The 22,017-nt window shown below is 42.4% G+C and overlaps 1 protein-coding gene and 1 long non-coding RNA gene across 4 annotated transcripts in view; one reads left to right on the top strand and one right to left on the bottom strand.

Annotated features, from left to right (window-relative positions):
- Positions 1-22,017, bottom strand: part of CNTN1 (contactin 1) — a 295,655-nt gene that overhangs the window by 225,329 nt on the left and 48,309 nt on the right. For both annotated transcript variants that reach the window (XM_029616197.1, XM_029616198.1), the window contains exons 8-10: positions 10,589-10,713; positions 4,595-4,712; positions 2,026-2,176 (exon numbers count right to left, since the gene is read on the bottom strand). In XM_029616197.1, the coding sequence (XP_029472057.1) occupies positions 2,026-2,176; positions 4,595-4,712; positions 10,589-10,713 (394 nt within the window). The remainder of the gene's footprint in view (positions 1-2,025; positions 2,177-4,594; positions 4,713-10,588; positions 10,714-22,017) is intronic.
- Positions 12,748-22,017, top strand: part of LOC115098984 — a 28,687-nt gene continuing 19,417 nt past the window's right edge. The window contains exons 1-2 of one of the 2 annotated variants that reach the window (XR_003858657.1): positions 12,748-12,991; positions 16,784-16,881. This is a non-coding gene — a long non-coding RNA (uncharacterized LOC115098984). Of the gene's footprint in view, positions 12,992-13,489; positions 13,587-16,783; positions 16,882-22,017 lie in introns of those variants that run through there. The other variant, XR_003858658.1, reaches the window with a different exon arrangement.

Below are 22,017 nucleotides of genomic sequence, written 5' to 3'. Positions count from 1 at the left end.
TCTCTAGGCCAGATTTCCTTAAAACTACACCTTCCAGCAAGCTTTGCCAAAGAGTGACATAATTTCCTCTCTCATTGCCAGTGTCCCCTCTAGTGACCAGTTGTCCAGAATCCACAAACAGCATGTATATTTTCTTAAAAAGCTTGTTTCAGCCCTGAATCAAAGGTGTTGAATTCACCCAGATTTAGGATTTAGAAATATTTCTAGAAGAAAGATATTTGTTAACTTTACCAAACGAAAAAAAAAAAATCACATCATATATTTAAAGAGTGACAAATTAGTGAAACTCTTTATTTGGATTTTTAGGTAGACCTCTGCTACAGAATACATAATATGCAATTCACTATGTAGTATTTTTGGTGGCTTCTTTAATATGCAAGATCATTTTTATCTCCTTTTTGATATGCTGACTCACTGTCCTGACATCTCCAACATCTGGATTAGGGAAAGGAGGCACAGCTAAGGCTAAGAAACCAAGAACACTTGCCCATACTATGATCACCACATTGCCTTATTTAAATATTGTGCAAACATATATGCCCCAATATCATAGAAAGAAATGAGAAAGAAAAACAATAAGAAACATAACTGGTAGAAAATACATTGCCATAAATTCAAAGAAGTTAGTGACAATCCTGTGCAAAAAAATAAGGAAGGTTTAATTTAATAAGGCTAATAAACCATTTCATCCCATTTAACACTTGTCTCTATTGTTTTATCAGCAGTAATAAAAACCAAGGAGGAACAGTCCCTTCACAAGCATTATATGCCACCTGCATTTCATTACCCTTAAACATCATTCTTCACTCTATCTCTCCTAGGAGCACAAGCACAAGCACTCACATTTACACTCTACACAACACACAGTAAACTATCTAAAGAAGGATGAGGTATAGGGTGTGTATTTTGGGAAGGGGAGAAGTCATAGAGTTAGAGAAATGTGGAAAGAGTAACTATCTAGTCAAAATACCAAAAGCATACATATTGTTGAGTTTTCTTTCTGATGCACAATACAGATCTATTGGATGTACTGGGTGATTGTAAAAAATCATGGCCTGCATATAGGAGAAAATACATCTACACACAAAAGCCATACTAATGGCACATGAATCCTTCAATAACCTTGAGTAGGAGTAACATTTAAAAAATGGCTATGCCATATGTAGTATGACATCAAATGATCTCCTGACTAAATCTAGATATGTGCAAAAATGGTTGTGTAGCTCAGAATTTAAAGACATGAAAGCAAGATACATTTTTTTCTAAGAAACTGCAGAAAGTGAAGCAAGAAAAGCTGTAGCTCTGTTATGCAGCAATGTCTGTGAGAAGCTTAGTGAGCCTGCAAATGGACAGGGCTATTTCCCTCTACAGATGAAAAGCAAAGTGACAATGTCAGAATGTGAAAAGAGAAAGCTGGATGAAAAATATGATAGGCTGAAAGGATTCAGTCAAGCTCTGTACATTCATTTATATTCATTAGAGAGACAGGAAGCATAAAATCATATTTACTGCTTAAGGTGCAGTAACCTTTAGCATTTATTATTCATAGCACAATCATTAGAGACAGCAGATGAAGGCTGAAAGAAGAATAACTTTGTGCAAAACTTCTATTACAAATTGTACAATGCCACAACTGATACCACCAGCATTAAAACCAAAACTGAATACCTGATCCAGACAAAACTTTCACGCCATTCAGGGCTAGTTAATTCTGAAAATATGAGGAAGCAAAATCTCTTGACTGACCCATGATTTCTATTTCCTGTAAATGTCTACTAGTCTAGCAATTTTCAGAGGGATAGCCGTATTAGTCTGGTGTAGCAAAAATGACAGGAGTTGAGTGGCACCTTATAGACTAACCAATTTATTAAAACCCGAGCTTTCAAGGATACAGTCCACTTCAACAGATTCACTCTGTCCTCAAAAGCTCATGCTTTAATAAACTGGTAGCCTAGCAATGATCTTGCACAGGATTTATTTATAGTCTTTTATGTAAGCCTCCACTTTTGAGATTCCAGCACTGACCTGCTTCCATTTGTAAGCAGTTCTGTTCCTTTACTCCATGAAGTCTTTGGTTTTGGTGCAGCTTTGGGCTTGCATTGAATTATCATGCGTCCTCCATTTGCCGCTAGGACCTTTTTCTTCATCGGGTTGAGTTCAAAATTAGGAGCCAAGGCTAAACAAAAAACCAGCACACAATCCATTTACTTAATTCCTGGCCTATTTGTGCTCACAATATTTTACAGCAGACCACGAATATGTAGAGTAACCATTGTGTAGCTGTAATTTGGGTTACCCTTCCCTTAAGGCCAAATTTTAATAGCCCAGTGCGCACAAATACCGGGAGGTAAGCGCGTGGCCATCAGGTGCCGTCCCGGGGAAGTGCGAGCTGGCAGCCGGCCGATGTGCAGAACGTATTGCTGCTCGAAGGAGTAGGTAAGTTCGAAAATAAAAAATTAAAAAAAAGAGGTTAGTTAGGGTAGGTTTAGGGGCTAGGGAGGAGAGGAGAAAAGGGAAAAAGGTAAGATAGCAGGATGGAAAGTTCCCTCCCAGTATGATCCTTAATTGGAACAGACTGGGAAGGAACTGGTGTAGGCCCGATTGTGTTGCTGTGCGTTTTTAACTAAAATCTCCCCCCTTGCACCCGTGAGTTGCAACCCGCCCGCACATTAGCAAGCCAATATAAAAGTCAGGCACGCATGTGCGCGCGGGAATCGTATTTTATAACATGCGGGTGGCAATACGTGCATGTTACAAAACTGCCACGTCCATGTGCGCGCGCCGGGAACTGCTCGCACATGGATGCACGCTCACCTCTTTGAAACTGTACCTGTAGTTCCATCACTTTGCACTCGTCCACATTAAATTTAATTTGCCATTTGCATGCCCAGTCTCCCAGTTTTGCAAGTCCTCTTGCAATTTCTCACAATCTTTTTCTAATTTAACAAATTTGACTAATTTGGTGTCATCAGCAAATTTGATCATCTCACTCACTGTCCCTATTTCCAGATTTTTTAAAGTTCTTGTGTAAATATATAATTGATTTTTATGGGAATAGGTATATTTTTCTGATCCAGTCCTCTTAGAAACATTTCTTCTTGACAAGGCTGGGTGACTTAGGCCTGGATTTTCTAAGGTCGCAGACCTTAGAAAATCCAGCGGTAACTGGAGGCAGGGGAGGGGGTGAAGTGGGGGGCAGGCCTGCGAAAGCCAGCAGCCAGCGCACCACTGCAGTGTGTGGCTGCCGGCTTTTACACCGAATGACTACACCATAAAAGGTGTAGTTATTCGGCGCGAAACTGGCGGCAATAAAGGTCCATATCTTTTGCCGCCAGCGATATGCCCGCAGCGTCAGCCCCGGTGCCGCCCCGACTTCGCCCCCATTTAGTGATCGCACACGAAAAGGGACTTTTCGCGTGCGATCGCTTTTGAAAATGACCCCCTTAGAGGGTAGGGGGAGTAATAGGAAGTACTATCAAGCTTCCTGGCACCTATTTACATTTTTATTTTCCTTGTAATATGATGTCTTCATTTTCCCTTCTTGATGGGGATTGGAGGTGTTCTAAGATAAGAGATGTTTAATGTATGATTTATTTCTTATGTTTTTCCTCATCTACCACCTATTCTTTAGTTTTAATCCTGGACTGGTTTAAAAGTTAATAAATAATAATAAAAAAAAAATCTATCCCTTAGTCGGTTTATGTGATATATTCAGTGCTAACCAGCTACATTTATCTGAGTAACCCTGGTCACACAAATAGCAGACCTAAATCTACCCTCTGGGGAAAGCTGTGCCCTCTCCGATACCCCAAAATACTCCTTCTTCATAAATTCCTCATCCCCACCCTCACAGACCACCTCAATCATTAAGGCATACTCCGAAATCCTTGCTGGTTGACTTGGGGGCAGACGCTATCCCCAGTTGCTCCTGCCCTGCCAGTGCCGCTCCTTTGCCTCAGATGTAAGAAGGGATCAGCTGGCGTCAGCAGGGCAGGAACAATTGGAGACCTTTCCTTCAGGCAGTTTGGGAAGGGTATGGGTTGGAGCATTTTCAGTTACTGGGGGCTGGGGGCTTTTCACTAGGTGGTAGATTTGGACTTGCTGTCTGTATGACCAGGGTTACCCAGCTAAATTTAGCTGGTTACCTTTTAATTTTGTATTACCTGACTAAGGCCTGTTTACTAAGGTGGGATCATGTGTTTGCACACAGTAAAATTCATTACTTTGCTACTGCAGTTTAATCAATTCTGCAGGTAATAACTTGCAGTAAAGTAGCATAAAAATCTGCTATTTTATCATAGCTTAATAAATAGGTCTCCCGATTCCTTAAGTAAATATCACATTGCTTAAAAATCTCTAAACTTCAAGAGTCATGTAACACTCTGCTGATGCTCTATGCAAGCAACAATTTTTAAATTCTGAGACATAAAATGAAGTAGGACATGCATGATGCATATACACCTCAAATGCCATCAAGTTGTTGATTGCAAACATGCACTTGACTGACATGTCAATTCATTTCTAAATGTTTCTGGCATGCGTTTAAAAAAACAAACAAACAGATAAGCAAATAAAAGCAGGAAATGCTACTGACCTAAAATTCTGAGCTCAGCATTAGCGTAAATAGTCCCATATGTATTTTCTGCTATACACTGATACATTCCAGCATCTTCCAGGGTCAGGCCATAAATTCTCATTTCACCTTTTCGGTTCTGAAGCATAAAAAAAATACCTTTGAATGGTTCAATTTTTAGAAACAACTACCTCAAAAGCATTATTTGATTTATATCTTGATATATACGAAATAAAGATGTTTGTTAGAAACTTGGATAATAACAGTTGAGTAACAAAGGGAATAATGTTCTAAAGTATATTATTGCTCTCATAAGCATTAATGCATGTTAAAAATGCTGTTAGTCCAATCTAGTTTATCCATGTTAACAACACTTTTAACATGCACAGATTAGCTCATGAGAGTTTAAATGCACAAAGCATGCTAATGAGGTAATGAAATGCAAAACTAGGCAAAACATTCATTAATGCAGCATAAATGTACACATACAACCTGCTTCAAAGATGTATTAACTCAAAGAAGTGTAGTTGAGTTTTTACAATATCTGTCTCGGTAAAGCATGCATGTACATTACTGTCTGTCTAATTTGCATGTTATTAACATTGTCTGTTAATAGATTATGATAAACACAAAGATGAGATTTGTACATTGTACTCTTTACCTAGTTTGATGCACTTTCTACCTAGCTGCTATCAAAAGTGCATCAAAATCTCACCTTGAGTTACTAGTTTACCCTCTACAGTGGTATAAATAGTTGTCTAATATGTGCCACCCCAGAGTCTCTCTCTTCCACTCTTCTCCCACTTAAAATGGGATTTGCCATAAATATCACAAATCCCATTTCAGGCATAATGCCAGGAAAAAAGGTGTAATTATTTCTGGCATGATAATATGCATCAGACAAATTGACAAAAGTACAAACATTACATTAGTAAGAGACACTTTTATGATTGACCATTCATAATAGGCTTCATCGTGGGAGCAGTATCGCTTTATGACTTGGCCTTATGTATAATCATGGGTAAATTTAAAGTGAACATATATATTTTTCTTTTTTTATGCTGTGCATAATTTCAACTTAACTCGATAAAAACAGAGTTCATATTTAAGTTGACTCTGAAGCCTCATGTTCTCAACAAGCCCAACATGGGTCCATGTTTCGAACAAAGCCGTTCTTTCTCAAGGGCACAATGACAGCATTGTAGATGGTAAAAGAATGCGGAAACGCCATGTTAAAGGTCTGAAGAATACATCTACAACGCTGTCATTGTGCCCTTGAGAGAGCGGGTTTGTTCAAAACATGGATCCATGTTGGGCTTGTTGAGAACATGAGGCTTCAGAGTCAACTCGATAAAAACAGAGTTCATATTTAAGTTAAGTTGAAATTACGCACAGCATAAAAAAAAGAAAAATATATATGTTCACTTTAAATTGACCCATGATTATACATAAGGCCGAGTCATAAAGCGATACTGCTCTCACGATGAAGCCTATTATGAATGGTCAATCGTAAAAGTAAGCGTCTCTTACTAATGTAATGTTGGTACTTTTGGCAATTTGTCTGACACATTAAATATTTGCCATAGTCCTTGATATTCCAACATTTATTGGGATCATGAGATTTATTAATTGATGATAATATGCATTACATTATCACACACAATGTTAAACACCCCTCATTTTCATAAATTCCACCCAAATTCCTCTCTTTTGACTCAATTTTTAAACTCTGCATACACATCTCATGATGCATTTTTTATCATGTACGTTATGGTGTTATCAAGGGCGTTAGGGCCCCATAACCCGTGGCAATGACCTAACACAATTTGAAAAATGACCTTAAAAGTTAGCCGGATAAACTTATCTGGCTAACTTAGAGATATATTCAATAGTGATGCTGCATTATTGAATATAGCTGGCTATCAAAGTTAAGGAAGCTAACTTTAGGACAGTTCTTTGGCCCGAACAGACTTACCCCTAGATTCATTAAAATGCTATAAAAATAACAGAAATAGCACCCAGGATAAATAAATGGGCATGGTTAGGCAAACTGTAGAGTTACTGCATTGCACAGAAAAATATTGCAATGCATGGCACACTATCTGTTTTTAACGCACACAGTATATTTATCTCAGGTCATAACACACAACCGCAGCTGTTAGAGTGAGGGAGTGAGAGAGCGAGAGAAAGCCTCTATAAAATCAAAGTAAGAAGGGATACTTTATTCAGGGCAAGTTTGTGGTGGGGTAGGTTTTACATATACAGTCAGAGGAATTAACTGCAAATTTGATATGACTGATGAATTTCTATCATTTGAATCAATGAAAGGTACCAACAAGTGGACATGATAATTACAAAGCAGTCTCTACTGCAGTTATTTTCTCTTTCTCTCGACCCAGATAAATGGCTAACTAAATTCTGAAGTTAACCAGATAACTTACCACAAAATGCTTTATGGTATTAACTCATGCGAAAAATGCTGTAGTGCATGGCACGAATGCAAATTTATTTTTTTTGGGGGTGGGGGGGTTTGAGATCGGGGAGGAGTTTTGGGTGGGAATTAGTTAAATTAGGGGACATGTTACACAGTCAACACCAGAAATAACTATACCTTTTTCACTGGTGTTAAGCTGTATGATATGCCCGAAATGGCCATAACGCAATTTGTGATAAATGTTTGGAATTGCATTTTGGCCATTTCTGGGCTTGGGGAGTGGAGAGGGAGGGAGAAAGAGAGAGAGAGAAACTCTGGGGAGGACCTCACTGTGTGCACCTATTTAAATCTGTATAGGAGGGCAACCTAATAGGTCGAAGTGAGGTGTTAGTGGTGGTTTTGGGTTTACGGGCCAGTTTTGCATGAGGAGTGAGATGTATGAACAGTACAGTACAGCTTGGTGAAGACAGCTGAGGGAGGATATGATAGAGGTCTTTAAGATCATGAGAGGTCTTGAACGAGTAGATGTGAATCGGTTATTTACACTTTCTGATAATAGAAGGACTAGGGGGCATTCCATGAAGTTAGCAAGTAGCACATTTAAAACTAATTGGAGAAAATTCTTTTTCACTCAATGCAGAATAAAGCTCTGGAATTTGTTGCCAGAGGATGTGGTTAGTGCAGTTAGTGTAGCTGGGTTCAAAAAAGGTTTGGATAAGTTCTTGGAGGAGAAGTCCATTAACGGCTAGTAATCAAGTTTACTTAGAGAATAGCCACTGCTATTAATTGCATCAGTAGCATGGGATCTTCTTAGTGTTTGGGTAATTGCCAGGTTCTTGTGGCCTGGATTGGCCACTGCTGGAAACAGGATGCTGGGCTTGATGGACCCTTGGTTTGACCCAACATGGCAATTTCTTATGTTCTTATGTTTTGACATCATTTGGAGTGATGGTACCCTGTTACTGCATCCATCAAACTAGGGTGAGAGAACATAGTACAAAATTTCATCTTTGTTAGACTTTCCTCACTCCAAGTGATGTCAAATGCCGCTTCTACCGCTTAAGTGGAGGGATTTTGAAAGACACGCACGCCAATACCATTACCAATTTTACCAGTTCGGTTCCAGTTTGGCAAGGTAAGGCTGGGACTTCCAAACCCCCCTAGTTTAATCACCTCCCTTCTCCCCTGTTAGCCTCGACCCTTATAACACTGCTGATGTATTTAGTTTTGTTTTTTTTTGTTCTCCAACTTACATGCCATCCATAGTAGAAACAAAGTTACGCAGCAGGGGACCCCGGCGTGCACCTGTATTTACACACAAATTTCAAGGTGAAATCCAGGAGTGCCCATGTCCTGCCCAGACTACACCCATGTCCATCCCCTTTTTCATTTGTGCCCATAGCGGGAGGTACGCTCGTACACGGGTGGCTTTTAAAATCTGATTGGCACACGTCGGCCTCACCTGGGTGCACATTCCCAATTCTGGCATGTGCCGGGTTTTCAAAATTCACTTTACAATGTGACCTATACCTGAAATAAAGAAGTACCCCAAGCCTATTGTAAAATATTTTTACATTTTCCTAATAGTAACTTGGAGCATGGGATGACTGAACTTTTGGTCCAGTTGGACTTCTCCAGTGCATCTGATACTGTGACTCGTAGTATATTATTGTCTCGGCTAAAAAAGATTGGAATTGCAGGAACAGCACATGAATGGTTTGCATCTTTTCTTGATAACAGGAAACAGTCTGCGCATCTCAGGGCTCTGCCCTCTCATCAGTTCTTTTCAATTTGTATATTGCTCCTTTGTGTTCTTTGTTCCAGACACCTTGAGTGATATATTATCTATTTGCTGATTATCTCCAGATACATATTCTGAGTGATGTGACTGGAACCATTTCTATAAAAATATTTAATAAGTGTATGTATGAAATAAAAAATTGGTTAGCTGGCAATGGTCTAGCACTAAATGTTTCAAAGACAAAATTATTGTGGGTGGCAAGAACATCTTTGGAAGGAACTCCTGTCATTTATCTGAGATAAAATGTTTGGGACTATATAGAGAGAGAGATTCAGAGCTTAGTATGAAGCCTCATATTAGGCATGTAGCAAAAATGGCATTCTGCAAGCTAAAAATGCTTAGGCCTTTAAAATACTTGATTCCAATAGATATGTTTCCGACTGTGTTGCAGTCTCTCGTATTGGGTCTTTTGAATTATTGCAGCACTGACTGTATAGGTTTGCCTGACAAAGTACTGCATGTGTTACAACTAATACAGCATTAGTCCGCAAGGGTTTTTCTTGGATTGTCTAGACATTGAAAAGTTTACATCGGTTGCCCATTATGTTTAGAAAGCAAATTTGATTAATATGATAGTTTTTAAATTGCTACATGGAGAGTCACCATGTCTTATTCAAGCTAAATTAGTTAAATACATTCCAGTGTGTCCTTTAAGATCAGTAGATCAAGAATTATTAATTGTTCCCTCCCACAACGAGTATAGATTATAAAAAACAAGATCTAGGGCATTCTCCTATATTGCCCCCAATGGTTGGAATACACTCCCATTATAACTGTGTACAGAAGCGAATATCAGGGTGTTTCAAAAAGGCTTGAAGACCATATTTTTTCAGGAGGCATTTGGCTTGGATAATGTATGTAATGTATATTTAGTTATGTTTGATGTTTTATTATGTTTTATATATTTTATGTATGTATCATGTCTGCGGTCTATAAGTTTTTAAATAAATAAATAAAGTAGGAGAAGATCATTGGAGAGATCCTTCATAAGGAAGTGAACAGAGTAACTCTCCTCTCTTAATAGTTACATTTTTGGCTTTAGAGGAGGAACAAGGAGAGAACACAAAAGAAGAAAGGTTAACTATGGTATATCCAGAGGCTCTCTGGAAGTCCAAAGCAGCAGCTAGTCTGGGCTATTAAAGAAGTGAAGGAGAAAGAGATTATATTAACTCGAGTTGTACTAGCAGAGTGCCCATCTGGTACAAAAACGTGCACAAGGCAGAAATGTTACCTGCAGTCTAGGGTGTGAAATAAATTCAGGAGCAAAAAACCCTTATATTATAGAATTCCATTTAAGGATCTGCTCTAGTAGAAATCCTTGGGGGAAGATTTACACAAGAACCAGCTGGTTGGGATAACAGAAGGAAAAGACATTCCCCAGTAGCAATCCTGGGATCTTGAAACCCAACGTTACTGGGCCAAGATGCCCTTTAACCTATCCAAGGAGTAATACACTGCTAAAGTCAGTGAATCATTTCTAGAGCTGCAGCAGATACATCTGTTAAATGTACTCTCTATGAGATTATTTAAATTGTAGATTGGGTCCTGTCACATACTGCGAGTTATATTTTAGGTATTTTAGGTAAAGTCTTTCTTTAGCATAAACTGCTGTGTGTGGTATTTGGATCTTGGCGACCAAGAGTTCCTGATAAAAATACCCATAGGATATTGAAGATTATCTTCCCTGACCTATCCCTTCCTCCCATGCCAACCATCACCACCACCACCACCACCACCACCTTCCTTCCTAGAACTGACAGAGAAAGGAAGGGCTACTTACTGCTACTCCATTTTTCATCCATCTGATTGCAGGAATAGGCTTTCCTGTAGCGACACAAGGCCAGAAGAGATCACTTCCTATATCTCTCTCTGTGTCGTTGATATGCTCCACCCATTCTGGTAGTGCTAAAAAATGAAAGCAACAAAATAGCAAAGAGAAATAGTTGTTAATAGTTAGTTCTAACACTTACAAACGTAACCAATCTTGAATGAACAAAATCAGTAAATGTGTGCAATATAAAAACTACATGACCTCAAAATAATGGTTCAGATGTACTAAGGGGGTTTTTTCCCCCATTTAGTCTTTATGAAAACAAAAACTTGCTTAAAACAAGGTATTTTCCCAAATGGAATAAAACAAATACTTTACCAACTACAACATTTTCTGTGATTTCAAATTTGCAACAATCACAAAAAGCATTGTTCAGATATGGAAATGCTTTAGTTGCTATTGAGCTAATTGCATTATGGACATAACTACATACAAATTAATAAGTGAATTAGGTGTCACAACTAACCAGCTTTTAAAGATAAGATTTAAACAAAACTCACTAGTTTTACTTTTTAATCTATTTTAACTGATTTAATGGACTATGGGCTGAATCACTTAAGACTGCCAGCAGTTGTGGCACATGCTAACCTGGTTTAGCATGTGTGATACACAGCATCCTAGTTACTAAAGTCTTGGCAGGCACATTAAGGAAACTGCTAATGCATTAGGAACTGGATGTTCAACTATGACATCTAGGTGCCTACTAATGAGCATAATGAGATGCGAATGACGTCATAATGAAGTCACACAAATTATCATCCTGTTCATTAAACCAAACTCTAGTTAGTGCATGCTGTGATCACCCACTGAGGACCATGCACATGCTACAAACTGTCGTCTGTCAGAAGAAGTTTTGGGGGGAAAAATGAGGTATTCTGGCTGCTGTAGCTAGCAAGAAAAAGAAAGAAAGAAAGAGAGGTGGAAGAGAAAGAGAGAACAGGAGGAGGAAGAGGAGGGGAGAAAAAGAGAAGGAGAGAGAGAGAGAGAGAAAAGTAGAGGACGTAGTCATATCTCTGGATGTTTAGGTGCAGGAAATGCTGCTTACTGGCATCAGTGCTACCCATCTCCCTCTCAGTCGTGCACTCCTTGTGTTATCCCTTGCAATCTTATCAAGTCATCGTGAGGTAGGAGGATGTTAAGGCCCAGAACGTGCGTGGAAGGAGGGGTGGCTGGTACTGACTTGAGAAGATAGAAGGAAGTCGAGAGCAGATGACCCAGGACCTAATGTACAGCATCCTAACTCGCAGTATGTGACAGGATCCTAATCACCTGAGAAGGATAGCAAGAGAGGTGGCAAAGTGCAAGAAAGGGGAGGCAAAACTCCCCTCCCTTGTTCCTCTTCAAATTTCAAATACTTTTGCTGTCTTACCCACCCTCAATCACCTTTGAAGGAAGGAGTAATATGTAAAAAAGTGCCTTTCCCTTAACACCCAAGCTGATTCGATAACAAGAAACACATTTTTTTCTAAAACAAAACACTTTTATTGACTGTTGCAAATGTTATACAAGGTACAAAAAGCTACAGGAAATGAATGGGGAAGAAAAGAGGCGGTCAACCTTTTATACATCATGAACCACAAAAAAAGAGTGCACAGTAACACTTTACGTTTGAGATGTAGGGAAGGGGCCTCTTCCCCTCTAGTCCTCCCCCAAAAAAATGATCCACCACTCTCTCAACCTCCTCCTACTACTACTACTCCTTGTCCCCATCAGTATCCCTCTCACTCTTAATTCTCCGCTGTGACACCACCTGCCTACCTCTCTCTCTCTCATCCTTCACCTTGGCCATTCCAGTCTCTGTTTCTGTTAATACTCTCACTCAGAAACCTCCCATTACCAGCAGTCTCTCTCTCTCTCTTAAAGGACCCCCAGCATTCCCTATTTCAAATGCCCCATCCCCAGACACCTTTCTGTCAAATGCCTTAGCAGTCTCTCTCAAATGCTGATCCCAGCAGCCTCTCTATCAAAAACCTACCAAGCAGTCCCACCTTCAAACACTCCCCCTTCAGCAGTTTTTCCTTCTGTCAGTCTCTCTCCTACGCTACATTTAGTAGCAGGGAGGAAGAGCAGCTCTCCTTCCCCTCTGTGCCAATCACACCTCCCACCTTCCCACTGACACAGCTTCCTTCCATTGGCCTGTGCAGGACGTTGATACCATCTCCTGCTCCCTTCAGCCTGTCCTGGCTGCCCACACTACTTCCTCCCATTGGCCCATGTGGACTGACGACTCCAACTCCCTTGCTGCTGCTGCTGCTGCTGGCAGCACTGACAAAGTCCCATTTTCAACTTCAGGAAACCACATGCAGTTTGAGAGATGCCAGTTGACTGCTCCTGAGGAAGAGTGTATGTAAGGTAAGAGAACTTGACTGTCTTTCTCATGGAACAGAGGACAGCACCATGCTGACAAGTCGCCTGCATTGGGAGGGAGATTCCCACCCATGGGCATTGTCTCCTGTTAGCAAAGATTAAATTCCTGCCCAGGCTGAGATGAGGCTGGAGAGATTAGAGGGAACAGTCGGGAAGAGATTGTGTTTTCTGTGCTGCTTCGCCTGCCTCCCCCACAGGCTATTAGTTGGCAAAGTCTGGTGAATGAACAGAATGAGAAATGCCTCTGGTATCTCCCAACTGCTTAGGATCCTCTTTCAAATACAATTTGCTGCCAGTGAAGATGGGAAGGGAGCTGAAAGAGGAGAGCGATGAGAGGGAAAGTTGGCTGCCAGAGGGAATGCCGGGAGGGCAGAGGGCTGGGAAAGGGAGTGGAACTGATGATACTGGCTGTGAAAGCGGATGCCGACTAAGGTGTGTGTTAGGGGGGGGGGGGTGGGGAGGCCTGGGAGAGAGATAGAGGAACTGGAAGAGAAGAGCTATGGGGGTATGGGCTGGGAGAGGTGCTCCTGATTGTGAGACAGGCAGATTCTGCAAGCAAAGGAGAGAGAATGGAAACCAGGTAAAAAAAAAGGCTGCGTAATTAAATTTAGGTTTTGTGTTTTCACTGCGGTACCCTTGCAAGTGTTTATTAAAGAAAGGTGACAAAACTTTTGTGTTTTTCCAACTAGAACAATTAAAGCAATTCATTAAAGCCCGTAGGCCAATAACCTCTTCTCCAAACGACTAGAGTAAGAAGGTCAATTATGAAATTTTTCACTGTTAGTATTAAGTTAATAGCCTATTTCTGATAATGTTAAGTATTTGGGCTCCTGCTATATATATGGTTTGCCTTTTTTGGGTGATGTCTTTAATGGTAATTTTGTAAATCCCTACTATAAGTTTGCTATTGGTGATTATTTCTTTTTATAGATATTATATAAAAGATAAATATCTATTTCTTTTTCTTTGACTATTAAGATTGTAATGAAAAATAATATGTGATATGATGTAATACAAACTTATATGAAGGATTCTAACAATGTAAAAATTGAAAATCATAAATAAATAATAATAAAAAAAAAAAGACTGCGTGATAGGAAGAGGCTTTAGCAGTGGAGCAATGAGAAGAAGAGGAGACGAACTGGGAGAGTGGACATAGGCTGTGAGGTAGGGAAGGGATGGGAGAGGGTCTCAGAGTAGACACAAGCTGGAAGAGAAAATGAGAGGCTGGGAAAGAGGAAGAGGGCGGTGGGACTTGAGAAGATGAGAGGAAGAGGACAAGGGATGCCTTAGATTGGGGAGGTAAGCTGAGAGGGGAATCATACAGGAAGCATGAACAATGAGGAGAGGAAGGGAAGAGTCATGAAAGGATGAAGAGAAAGAGGAAGGAAGGCGAGGTGAGACTAGACGGTACGAGAAGGTAACAAAAATGTGTGGTGAGGGGAAAAAGCGAAGACAGGCTGCAAATAGACACAGATGTACAGATGGATGGAGGAAAAAGAAATGCTAAAGTATGGAGAAAAGGAAGGAAAATAAGGATTGTCTTTTTTTTAAAGAATAAGGAATGAGGAGAAACAGAAAACTAAGAGAAGACCAAGGTTGAGCAGAGAGAGATATGGTAGGAATCAAACTACAGTCATGAAGTTTTGAAAATTGGTTACTTTGAGGTCAATATTCATAGGGGTTTTTCATGGTAACTTCTGAATATTTCCCCCTTCCCACCAGCTGACCTTGACCCTGATAACATTTAGCCAGTTAAAAATAGGGAGGACAGGGGGCCTTCTGGAGGCAGGGGTGTAATTGTAGCCAAGTAGCACCAATATTGAGCACTACTTTGCAACACTTATTCAGGTAAATCTTGTAGGAGAAAACATTGCCTTAAAGATTCCTGGGTAATACTACCCAGATAACCTTAAGCAAGTTCTCTACAGTCAGCAGCAAAATGGACCTGGGTAAGTCCTGCTGAATTTCTTGTCTAAATTTTCCCCGGTGAATTCCTGCTCCCATACTGCTGCATAAGGACCTCTTTAAGTCCGGAGAGGATTACTGTGCTTGCTCTCTGGGATGTATCCAGAATGGGAGAGAAATAGACCTTTCTCCTCTTGCCCTGGAGTCACTGGGGCAAATAAAGTATTTTTATGGAAGAAAGAAGGCATGGGCAGGGCATGAAGAGATGTGGTGACTTCAGCTGGAACTCTTCCTCTTAAAGACTAGCTATGGATTTAATTACCGGTACCTGCCTTTGTAAAGCCAAGCACTAGGCGGGTTACAATTTGCGTAGAAGGGACATCCCTGTCCCAAAGGTCGTATAACCAAAAGAACCTGATTTACTAAGGCTTTTCTCCCATTTTGTGTCTATGGGAAAAATGCAGACCAAAGTTTCTACTGGAGGCAAGATCACAAAGAGCATCAGTAGGAGAAGCAGGATTTGAACCCTGGCTTCTCTGCTTCTAATCCCACTGGGCTACCCTCTAGGCCAGTAGTTTTTTGCTATTAGGACACACCTGAGAGATGCTGCTCACATGTGTGACACACTGAACACATGACCATAGGGGGACATAACATAAACATACGCTCTGCATCCACAGGAATCTCCTGCTTCCTAACAACGAGGGTAGAGCAGAACTAAGACATTTCCTTGTACAACTCGCCATATAAGATATTCTGATTCTGGTGTCATCTCAATAACAGCATCACAAACTCTCTCTATTTCCAGGTGCATTGTAAAATAATACAAACAAACCCCACTCTGTACGTGTCTATCAAACCTGCCACACCTCAGCAGCACTAACTCCAAGAAATGAAACAGCAACAGCCCTCCCCGTGAAAAGGCAGCAGTTCACCTCCAGTGCAATATAATATTGAGAAAATACAACAAACAAGGCTGATACAAACCTCTAGTAAAGTACTTCATCTCAATCACATACACACAGAACACAGACAGACCTGCCTTCACCAAACATAGAATAAAAAACCACAAATTACAAAAGTGGAAACAAAACCTGGAAAGGAAACCCCAAGACCACCTTCTGCATGCAGTGCAAAACTGGAGACTAGAAACACAAATACATTTCCTCCTACACTAAGCACAGTTCTGTTTTTCCCCCCTTTATCTTCCCCTCCCCCTCTCCTCTTGCTCTCATCTCTCTCCCTTTTTGCTGTCTTCTTACCTTTGATCACCCCTCTCTCTTTTCATCCTTACTCTTTGCCCCCACCAACTCTTGATTGCCCTTCTCTCACCCCCCACACACACTCTTGTCCCCTCCTTCTCTTACTCTCTTCTCTCACTGCCCTCACACAGTCAGTCGGTCTTTCTCTCTCTTCTTCTTTACCCACTTGGCCAGCATAGTTTCTGTGAGGACTGAAGCAGCACAAGGGAAGGGCATTGGTTCCCCTTCTTTCACTGCTGATTGGCTTCTTAAGCTACCCAGAACCAATCAGAAAGGAGAGGTGGGGGAATTAGCTGTAGGCTGAGGTTTCTCCCCCGCTAGCTTCCTGTCTGCCTCCCCTGCGTCTTAGTGCCTGCCATTTCTTTACCCTGTGCTACATAAAAAGACAGCTACATGGAACAGGGATGGGGGTTTAAAACCCAGAGACCCTGGGTGCTCTCCTGGCGACCCCGAGTTAGGTCTCTAAACCCTGAATCTCCGGGTCAAAACAGGGGAGTTCCCAGGTATGATTATGACAGCCTCACTGAATAACCAGAATTCACAGCACTCGGACATAGCAGTTACAGCCCCCTTTAACAGATCTCTACCATCACTCTCCCCTTTCCAGGATCCAGGCATATGAGCTATGACAACACTACCATCCATCAGATCCTCAACAGTTTTTCTTCCAGCAGCATTCTCTGTCTGTAGGAGCCCAGGATTCAGGTAAGATTTGTTATATAAAAAAAACACGTATACGCCCCCTTACTTAATTTTAACCACTGGTTACATAACCATCCAAAAACCACCCACTCCAAAACAAAACAAAAATAAATTCTTTTTGCTGCATATCCCTAGTAGAAAATTGAGGCCCTTGAAGTCTGTGTTACCATGTGCTATTGTAGAAACATCATTGGTGAACAGCAAGCGGAGAATTTGTGATGGTCAAACCCTCCATAACCAGTGTCAGAACACCCTGTCCACTTGTCTGTGGTGTTAGTAATAAGGGCCTGATATGCTTTGTCTTTGTTCTGCTTTCTCTGGCTCAAAGCTATCTACCAGCAACAGGTTTTGCTTAGGGGATATAGGCCCTGATGGTGCCATTTCAGAATCCTGAGATTCAGCCTCTTCCTCTGAGTCCAACTTCTTCCTCTTCATCCTGTACTTTCATCCTTCTGCCTTTCTCTGGGCTTGTGCATGTACTCTGGATACCGTTAACACTTGATAAGAGCAGGAAGAATCAGGTAAGTATAGGTGTTGTAGCACATGCATGCCACATGTTCAACTGACACTAGCCATACCCCCTTTTTAAGGTCATTTCTCTTCAGGGAAATTGAACCACCCCTTGAAGAGAAATGAAGCCACCCCTAACTTCCAACAAGCACAATTAAGCATGTTATACATCCATGTCTAATCATCTTATTTATAAATGAGAGCTCCCCTGGATATCGAACCATGTTCTGGGATAGCAACATAGTAATCAGCTCACCTGTAATGCAGTAGTGCAGTCCGAGAGGCTGAAGATTGCTTCTGTTCCATGATGCCTACAGAATATTTCCTCCACTTTTTTCAACTGATTTGGCCAAGGATTGCCACCTTGGAGGAGAGGAGGAGCAGGGGTGATATGATACAGACCTTTAGATACTTGAAAGGTTTTCCTGATCCATGGTTGTCAACAAACCTTTTCCATTGGAAATAATTTTGTAGAACTAGGGGGGTCACGATTTGAAACTCCAGGGAGGAAGACTCAGAACCAATGTCAGGAAATCTTTCTTCACTGAGAGGGTGGTGGATGCCTGGAACTCCCTTCCGGAGGAAGTGGTGAAGACTAAAACTGTGAAGGATTTCAAAGGGGCGTGGGATAAACACTGTGGATCCCTAAAAGGCTAGAGGATGGGAATAAATAAAAAAGCTAAACCGGCACAGAGCGGCAGTTAAGAGAAACATGGGGGTAACCTGCACGGAGCGGCAGTTACTACTGCTGGGCAGACTAGATGGACCATTTTGGTCTTTTTCTGCCGTCATTACTATGTTACTATGTTACCTTCTGTCTTGGTCTGGTTGATAACTTGACTGCCTTCTCCAAGATGAATAAGTGTCATACAATTGCCTCACGTCAGCTAGCGCCATTTTATTGTATAGCAATTATCCATAAGGTACTTGCCTTGGATGACCGGCACCATTTTCTATCATTACAACGGTGGGACAGGAATGACTGGGAATTGCTCCTGCCCCTGAACAGTCTTCAAAGGCTTCGGATGGGATAAGAGGTTGGAGGCAGACTGAGGCTATGTGGGGAAGGAAGGTTGTTTTGGAGGGTTTTTTTGTGGTTATGCACATGCAGAGGAAGGGGCACCAAACCCCCATTTTTTTTCATTATTTTAAATTGAAATAAATGAAACAAAACAAAATATGATAAACAAAAGAAAATTTAAAAAAATGTGCATATCTCCAGCAATTACCTGTTCACATGGTACCAACTCAATTAATTTTCTAGACTGAGATTCAAAATAAACAGCAGTTAATGCACCTAGTGTTCAATCATGAAAGCACAGTAATTTATTGGTGTAATGACTCACTGGTCCTAGTGCTGTGTAGGTTAGAGAATGAAGGAGGGACCATTTGGTGCAGCCCCTCTCTCTGAGGGTGCTGGGATGGCCATCTTCCCTCTAAGAGTTTATAAGCAGCTCTTTACAGAGAGCCTGGCAGCAGTGCTTTGGGTTTTGGAGTTAGGTGGCAGTCAGGCCCAGTGCCACTGGGCATACAAACCGTACAAATGCAGAGGGCAGCACACCCGATGGGGCAGCATTGGGAGCAGAGAAAAGCCCGTGGTTGCCACCGGTGGACCTGATCCCAACAGCGGTGGAAGAAGAGGAGGCTTCAGTGGAGGAAGCCCTTCTGCAGTTCCTCCTCCGGTGCTGACCCATGGTATTGAACATTTGCGGTGCTACAACTTCCTGTATTCTCGCGAGATGAGAATACAGGAAGTGTTAGCACAGCAAGTGTTGAATTACCGCAGAGCCAGCACAGGAAGAGGAACTGCAGAAGGGCTGCTCTCCACAAAGAAGGTACAGATGGCAGCAGCAGTGGAGGAGGAATGTGTGTGTGAGTGAATGGGAGGCTGCCTGTGATGAGTGTGTGTGTGTGTGTGTGAATGGGAGGCTGCCTTGAATGAGTGAATGTGTGAATGGGAGGCTGCCTGTGATGAGTGTGTGTGTGTGTGTGTGTGTGTGTGTGTGTGTGAATGGAAGGCTGCCTTGAATGAGTGAGTATGAGAATGGGAGGCTGTCTGGAATGGGTGGGTGCATGAATGGGAGAAAGCCTGTGCCTGGGCTGCATATGTATGTGTGTGTGTGTGTGAATGGGAGGCTGCCTGAAATGGGGGTATGTGTATATAAATGGGAGCCTGCCTAAGGTGGGTTAATGTGTGTGTATGTATTAGGGATGTGCAGAGGGACTCCATACGTTGCATTCGTGATTCGGATTCGTTGGGCAGCAGATATGTTGCATTCGGCCGTATGGCGCCCCGATGCGTTAATACGGCGATTTCTATTCGTGTCCCAGCTAAAATTAAAATTAATTACAACCCCCCACCCTCCTGACCCCCCCAAGACTTACCAAAACTCCCTGGTGGTCCAGCGGGGAGTCCGGGAACCATCCCTTGCACTCTCACACCCTCGGTGCCGGTTTCATCATGGCGCCGATAGCCTTCATCACAGGGGCTACCGGTGCCATTGGTCAGCCCCTGTCACATGGCCATCGGCGCCATCTTGTGCTCCTACCATGTGACAGGGGCTGACCAATGGCACCGGTAGCCCCTGTGACATAGTATGGGCAAAGGCTATCGGCGCCATTTTGAGTATTGGCATCGGACGGCCAGAGTGCAGGAGGTCGCTCCAGGATCCCCGTTGGACCCCCAGGGACTTTTGGCCAGCTTGGGGGGGCCTCCTGACCCCCACAAGACTTGCCAAAAGTCCAGCGGGGGTTCGGGAGCGACCTCCTGCACGCCGTCCGTCCGATGCCAGTACTCAAAATGGCACCGATCGCCTTTGCCCTTACTATGTCACAGGTACCAACGGTCGGCCCCTGTGACATATGAGGGCAAAGGCGATCTGCTGCCAGTATTCAAAATGGTGCCGATCGCCTTTGCCTTTGGAGGGGGCGTGGCCTCATGCCTAAGAATGGCGGTGGCCATTTTGGATTTCCCCCGCGGAGGGGAGACATCGCTGGGGGGAAGCAGGATGGCTTCCCCTGCAATGGGCAGTGCGGGGCTGCGCAGGTGCGGCGGCCTGAGTCGGAACCCTCCCCCGGGGCTCCCGCGGCGAGGGAACGCCGCGAATCAGGTAGGGGACCACGGTCGTGGGGCGCCTCGGCCGCGGGACACAACACTGCCTAGAAGACCAGACCTGGCCAATTCACGGTATATAAAAACTTTTTAAATAAATAAAAATAAATAATACTATATGGATTCCAGGTGGGTTTTTTTTTTTGCAGGGATTTCTGGTTGGCATCACAGCAGTGCATTTAAATATAATGTAAGTGATATTTTTCAAATAAAATATAAATGCATAACTCTTAACTGTGTATGTGGAATGGGGTGGGGGGGTTGTTGTGTAAGGCTACAAGGTTCGCCTGGGGCACCTAATACCCTTGCACTAGCCATTGGATTGGGGGGGGGGAGCCGTTTTAAAGTTTGTATCTCTGAAGGGAGCTGGGCTTTGTTTTGGTGGGCCCAGGACAAAGAATGAATGAACGGGGGTGGAGCACAATATTTGTCGCATGAGGCAGCAAATATCCTAGCACCGGCCTTGGTGGCAGTATAGGAGCATTTTTCTTGTTTTGGATTTTGGGCCTGGCAAGGTCTGGAGGCTGCACTGCCGGTGGATGGTTGGGCTTACCTCAGGGCTGTTTTTCCAGATTTTTTAACATTTTCGTGGTAGGAAGCCTTGAGAAACCCCTGTGTGCTGCCTGGGGAAAGGGCATGGGGAACCCTGTTCCTGGGGGATCCAGGATAAGGAAGACCTGCCTCTCTATAACCTATAGAGGAACGAAGGTGACCTGATTCAAGGACCTTCCGGTGTTTTGAACTCTAGTTTTGGGGCAAGGATTTTTATTAGAAGAGCTGAGAGGAAGAACTTTGCTGCCCCTTCCTGCCTGAAGAGAAACATTGAGAGTCTGAGAGAAAATCCCTTTTATCTTGGGATTCAAGAGAGTCAAGGGAAACTTTGGGAAGGAGAACCATAAGTAATACCACCTGTACACCTATTGAGGACCCCCTCTTGGTGTTTTCACCCCTGGGGAGAGAGTAATTTGCACTCTCTATGCAGTGGACTGTTTTACCCATCTTTTACCAGCATTGGAGGAGTTTTCCTGCCCTCACAAAGATCCCTTGTCCATCTGAGAACTTCACTTTTCTAAACCCTGAAGGGTGGATGCTTCCCTGGCCCTGGTATTAGATATCCATGCACAGATAGAGAGAACACCTGTAATCCAGGAAACTAAACCTGCTGTGGGACAAAGAAATGTTGCCAAAGAACTATGCCATTATTACATTTGATTTTCTCTCAGTATTTACTTTGGACACTCACCAAAAAAAGAGTTTACTAAGACTAGGACAGAAAATATCCAGCTTTGCCAAAGAAAGCAAAACAGAAATAATGTGATAAAAATAATTACTTTTCTTTAAAACTGTCATTGTAGGTGCTGCTAAAGTAAAGGCAGTGAATATTTCAAAGGGGCCATAAATAAAACATAAGAACATAAGAAATTGCCATGCTGGGTCAGACCAAGGGTTCATCAAGCCCAGCATCCTGTTTCCAACAGAGGCCAAAACCAGGCCACAAGAACCTGGCAATTACCCAA

Source organism: Rhinatrema bivittatum, chromosome 9 (assembly GCF_901001135.1).
Source record: "Rhinatrema bivittatum chromosome 9, aRhiBiv1.1, whole genome shotgun sequence".
Lineage (NCBI taxonomy): Eukaryota > Metazoa > Chordata > Amphibia > Gymnophiona > Rhinatrematidae > Rhinatrema > Rhinatrema bivittatum.
Note: the sequence above shows the minus strand (reverse complement) of the source record. Positions and strands in the feature narration are given on the sequence as shown.